Source organism: Chaetodon trifascialis, chromosome 9 (assembly GCF_039877785.1).
Source record: "Chaetodon trifascialis isolate fChaTrf1 chromosome 9, fChaTrf1.hap1, whole genome shotgun sequence".
Taxonomy (NCBI): domain Eukaryota; kingdom Metazoa; phylum Chordata; class Actinopteri; order Chaetodontiformes; family Chaetodontidae; genus Chaetodon; species Chaetodon trifascialis.
Window position 1 is genome coordinate 14,760,446 of NC_092064.1, and position 6,000 is coordinate 14,766,445.

Below are 6,000 nucleotides of genomic sequence, written 5' to 3' on the forward strand. Positions count from 1 at the left end.
AGATATTATCCCATTTACTTCGCTCTACCAAGAATTACAGCTCTCAAAAAGGCTATATTATAGTATATTATAGAATCTACTTATTACAGCCTGTGAGTCCCTCTACTACAAAATATTAAAGGGCTGTCACAGATGATAATAATACAAAAATTGAAAATATCATAATTAACTCAATATTGACTATGAGTATATATTATGTGTATATCTGCAGTTATAACTGATTTGTGTTCTTTTTTTTTGTTCAAATGTATAATATTCAAAATGATAATGCTACAAGGAAAATGCACTTCAAAAACGTCCCCCCCATCTTTCTGCTTTTCAGGGAAACTAGGTCTAGCACCTGCAATCAGTGGTTCCACCAGATCTCTGTCGGACCGTCTGTGAGCCAGCAGAAGAGGATGTGAATATTTGCATAAAATGCACTCAGCCAGACTATGACGGAGAAAAATGAAGACCAAAAAGTGCCTTTCAAGGATCAGCAGTTTTGTTGCAAATCGCAGAGCTCAGTTGAAGGGGGAGGGCTTCTCCCCTTCACCTTCTGGCTTGCCCTTTGTGAACATGGTGTTGTTCACTGTTTTTCCAGACTTACAAAAGTCTTCTGTCAGTGTTTTCGTGGGTTTCACTACTGCTCTGCCAGATCTGGTTCTGACTGCAGTACAATCTGGACTTGGTCTGGGTGTTGTTTGTTTTGGAAGCCACTGCTGTGTTTGTATGGGGGTAGAGCAGTGACTGTAAAGTTTGCCATTGAAAATAACATTTGGCATTGAGAAAGGACACATTGCCATTGAAACGCTTGGAAACATGTTCCACTGAAAAATAAAACACAAAAATTAAAAATGATTTCATTTTATTTAGATTTTTGGGGGGATTTTGATGTGTTTTTCGATGACAATCTTCAGATTTTTATTGTTTTATTTTTTTTCCAATCACTGTTTCTTTACGCTGTCTTTTCTTTTCAATTTTATTTGATTTTTTTCTGTATCACTGGTTTTCAGCTTCAGTTTAGGGATAAGGTGATGGCGGTTCCTGCAAATTGTTCCATTAGGGACATTCACCAAGTCTGAACATGACGCTGTGTTACTGGTCCCTGTTACTTTAGCATTCACCACCCATCCTTGTTCTCCAGATGGGAGCCGCTGAAGTGTATTTAATCTGCACTGCTCTCCTCTTCCTTTGAAATGCCAGCTGTACTGTTTGAGAGTGACAGGTTCATTGGGGACAAGACAGTTGGTGCAGCAGTTGAGCTGGACTGAAGTGGAGGACTGGAGCGGATGACACAATAGTCCATCTAAGCAAGATATGGATCTGTGGCCTTTTTGAGCAGGTTTTAGCAGTTTGAACTGCCTAGTAAGCCTCTCCGTTGCTTCGGGGGTACTGCAGACTGCCGGTCACATCTGTATGCAACATTGGTGGCCAGCTATTACCAGATACCAAAACAAAGACCGGCATTTACATTGAAGGAGATCAGAGCTCTCCTGAGGTCTGTTGCACCAGCTATGCATGAGTTCTCTCTTAAGTCTGGGTGCAAAGTCCACACTAAACAAATACATTGAAACTAGTTAGTTTGACACTAAAATGGTGTCATTGTTTGGTTTCACTGCAGAGACATGAGGTTCATCTTAACTGCTTTGGCATAAAGTCCAAACAGACCAAAATATTGATATTTTCTGATAACTTAACCAGTGATAAGTACTATTCTTAGTGGAACATTTATTATCAGGTTGTCTTTGATACCCAATATCTAACCCTAAACAGTTGCTTGTCAACATGATCACATTAGTGTCTTATGTCAAATTTATTCAAGTTACCAACTTTGCTAGCCCTGTAACATAGTGTAGTGCTGTGTTGACGTTAGTTTCCAATGACATAACAGTTTCCCATTGACACCATGACTCATGTGACTCTAACACGTGTCTCACATGATGGCTGAGTGGGTCAACGGTGCCACAAAAGGATAAACGCCTGGAACACCCCACCATTCAGTCAGAGATGAAGAAGCCTCTTGGGTGAAAGGCAAAACATCTTCTAGAACCTCAAGCAAGTCCAGTTGAGTTGGTAAAGCACGTCGAAGCCGGTGTAATTCGCTCCCGCCAGGTGGTATGAACAGTTTTAATCTTGGAAACGATCTGACCAGCACTGTGACCATGAAAGGAAATAATTCTGATCAGATATTTTTATGGAGCTGGCGGTGATGTGGCATTCAGATCAGTACTGACTCACAGGCGGCTGATTTGTTAGTTGTAAGCTCCCATAGGAACCAGAAGAGGGCAACCACTCACCATCAAGATACTGAGCCTCGGAGGCAGAGAGAATTTCAAAACCATCAAGTTAAAAAGGCAAGTAATAAAGGGAAAGCAGCACTTACAGTTGAAAGAGAATGCTGCATCTAAATAGACCTTAAATTATTAGAGGCATTTCAGCCACAGTGAAGAGTCAGCGAGATGAAAGCAAGTGAGAGAGGGAGGCTGGCATGAAATGAAAGTCTTAAGCTGGACCAAATTGGAAACCACATCTACATGGTACATCATGACGTAGGAGGAAACATAAAACATTTATGATCTTCATATATCTCACTCCTGAATTCCCAAGAATAAAACCGTCACATTTGCCATCAACTTTGTCACTGAAGGGAAAATATGCCTCACAATTTTGGCCTTTGCATCTATGATTCAACATGTTGTGTTCTCCCATGTCAAAGTCAGAGGCCCTGTCGCCCCAAGACCGAATGAGTAAAAGGGTGATATTTTAACCTTCAGAGCCTGGATGAACAATATGCTGCCTCTGTGAGTCTCTGTGACGAGTCAGTGACTTTGGAGTGTGCAACTCATTGTACTTCTGACCTGGGATAAAATCAGGGGACTGTGTCACAAAGATAAGGTTTGGGAAAGGAGATGAAACCGAGGTAACCGAGGGAGGAAACAAGTGGTAAAAGGTGAGGAGAGGCTGGGGGGAGCAAGGAGTAAAAGTTGAGTACGAATGAGAGGTGAAAAAAGTAAGTAAATAAGACTGTGGAGGAGACAAAATTGGAGTAAAAGGAGGAGAACGCGGAATCTAAACGCGGGGATTACGCGGAAATGAAATCCAATTACATAACGCGCATAATAACAAACGCAAAGTGCATAATAATAGCGCTCACCAAAAATGCAGAATCAGTGGGAACCCTGAGTTTGTTTCTCTGCAACGAGCTGGTCCCACCTAGGGGTGATGGGAGATCATGACACCCGAGGCGTGTCCCTTATGTCCAGTCCACTCCAACTTTGTTTGGATTGCCGTCTAAAACAGGTGTGTGTTAAGTGCGTCAAGAGAAGCATGACGGATGTTATTATAAGAGAATCCGGTTTTTCAAAATAAAACATCGTTCAGCGTGTGATCGTCAATATAATTATTTATTCTTTCTGTGTGGCCCGGTACCAAATGGTCCGCGGGCCGGTGGTTGGGGACCACTGGTTTAGTTTAAGGGAAAATAGGGAGAGGCAAAGACAAATGGCACAGAGACAGGGCAGAGATGAAGAGAGACATCGGAGGAGAGGAAAGAACTGAAGAAGGGGATCAAAGGAGAAGCGAGGCCTGGTTCAGAGGTGGATGAAAGGATGGATAAGAGGATGAAGAGATGGTAAGAGGAGGAAGAAGAAAAGAAAGGGGGCAGGGACGCAGAGAAATTGAGGAAAGGATGAGGAGCAGGCGAGAAAGGGGCATAAAGAGTAGGGGGAGAACACAAAAGATGGAGGGAGAGGAGGAGGAGGTGGGGTGGTGATGAGTCATCACCAGGATCTGAGCTCTGGTGGGCCGGGTTGCTGTGGGGGTGGCAGTGTGACACATATGCAGAAACACACACACAGAGGGATGTCGGCCGTCATGCCGCTTATATGTCTCCTCCTGCTGCGGAGGCGGGTGGAAGACAATACAGGGATGTCTACTGGGATACACACAGTTTACACACTCATGCACAAGCAGCAGTTTTCTCTGACACACACACACATACACACATGATGACAATGGCTGAGCAAGCAGCCTCATTAAGACTCTGAGGATGGATAGATGGTTATCTATCAGGGCAGAGGGCTGTAGGACAGGAAAAAAGGACAGAGCACAGTATACACCTTATTGCATCTCACACATATTCTTTCCTTCATCATTCATATTTCATTAGGTGGTGCATATGTAGAGGCACATGTTGTAAAAAGGGAACAGTCAGAGTGGATGACACACAGAAAATAAAAACATTTCAAGGCATGCCATTACACGTAGAGCACAATGCTATATTCCTCTTCCTCAGGCACTTGCAGACGGACGGCTTCATGGACTTTCAAATAATTTTCTCAGTTTTTGTGTATCCAATATGTTTAAAGTGGTGTTTAGCCACACTTGAAACCATGATACTGTGTGTGTGTGTGAGTTTGCAGACAAGACACGTGTCAATCCATCCAATTAGCCCACCACAGGCAGACAGAAATTGTAGTTGGTGCATTTACAGCATATGTCCTCTTTAGTCTAATTTTACATAGGGAAGAAGGGGCGGACACCCTGCAATAATTCACTTCCTTTGTGACATGCGAGCTCTCGTCTCTCTACTGTATGTCTCTTTTCGTGCTGAGTCGATCTCAGAGTTGCCATGCCAACAGATTGGGGGATTCCTAATTCTGATCTAGGCCACTGCGCACACATACCCTGCATACATTTGAGTTCATGGGTGCATGCAATTAAACAAATATGCACGCATACACACAACAGCTTATCAATAGGTTGCATGCCATGGTGTGTTTCATTGTTCCAATCATGGTTTTAAATCAATGGTTTTGTGTGTGCGTCGCTGGATGGGTGAATGACAGATCACCCAGTTAATCAGGTCAACGATTCTTTAAACCTATTTTAGCATCAGCGCACCCATACAAACCTGCAGGCAGCATCAGACGTCAAGCCGAGCAAAGGCCTTGACACATGTAAAACACTCACATACAGGAAAAAAAAGACTCAGATCACTGGTGAAATTTGAAAACCTTTGTAGGACTCTGTATTTAATTCTTAAACTCTACATACATTCATACATCTCTCAAACAGAGGAGCGAGACAGTACATGTGAGTGTAAAATCTGTATGTGTGTTTGTGGGCTTTTTGTGTGTGTGTCTGTGTGAGGATTGCAGGTTGGTTTTGGGGGTTCCAGCTGCCTTCTGCACACCTGCATATTTATCATGATCTTACAAAATGTGATGGAGAGACATCATGAGTGACAGTGACAAACTGAGTGTATATGCATGTCCGAGTGTATAAATGTGGTATAAATGAGTGGAATGTGTCCATATGTATAAACAGGTATGTGCTTACTGTATACATGAGTATCAGGGGCTGTACTGATGTGCTTCCCCACTTTCCTGCACTGCCATGTTAGTTGGTAAACACTTGAACAGTATTACTTACTGAAAATATATTTTGCTATGATAATCTGTATAGGTCCCGATTAGAAAATTTTGATATCCCTTGAACAAGAATGAGGAAAAACAAAAATCACACTTACAGAATATTAGTTTACAGACTTGTAAAAACACGTAGTGAGTGGGTGGGTGCGTATCTGTGAGTGCATCTGTGTTGCATGTTTGTATATGTATGTGTTCATACATTATGTATGTAAGAATGAGATGAAGTTGGTCAAGTATGAGTTTGTCTGTGTGCATCAATGCTTACATACATGGGCCTGTTAGCATGCCTGCATATGCAGCTGCATGTACGCCATGTATGTAAGTATGTGTGTGCACATATACACACACACACAAATTAACATATTCAATCTCATACACATGTGTGTCATTATGGATGTGTATCAGGCATTCATGTAAACCTGCATTACTGTTTGTGTGTGTATGAATGCATGACTGCGTGTGTACGCGTGTGCGTTAGTCGCTGTCTTCTCTCTCCTGGGTCTCAGCCAGGGAGCTCTCATCAATATTCTCCAGGCTCTCAGCATGCTGGATGCTGAGCTCAGAGAGCGGGATGCTGGGTAATGTA

At 42.6% G+C, this 6,000-nt stretch overlaps 1 protein-coding gene across 1 annotated transcript in view; it reads right to left on the reverse strand.

Annotated features, from left to right (window-relative positions):
* Window positions 1–4,983: 4,983 nt before the first annotated feature.
* stard10 (StAR related lipid transfer domain containing 10) overlaps window positions 4,984–6,000 on the reverse strand; it is a 17,082-nt gene continuing 16,065 nt past the window's right edge. The window contains exon 6 of the mRNA XM_070969957.1: window positions 4,984–6,000. This exon is cut by the window's right edge and continues 95 nt beyond it. Within this exon, the coding sequence (XP_070826058.1) occupies window positions 5,889–6,000 (112 nt within the window). The 3' untranslated portion in view covers window positions 4,984–5,888.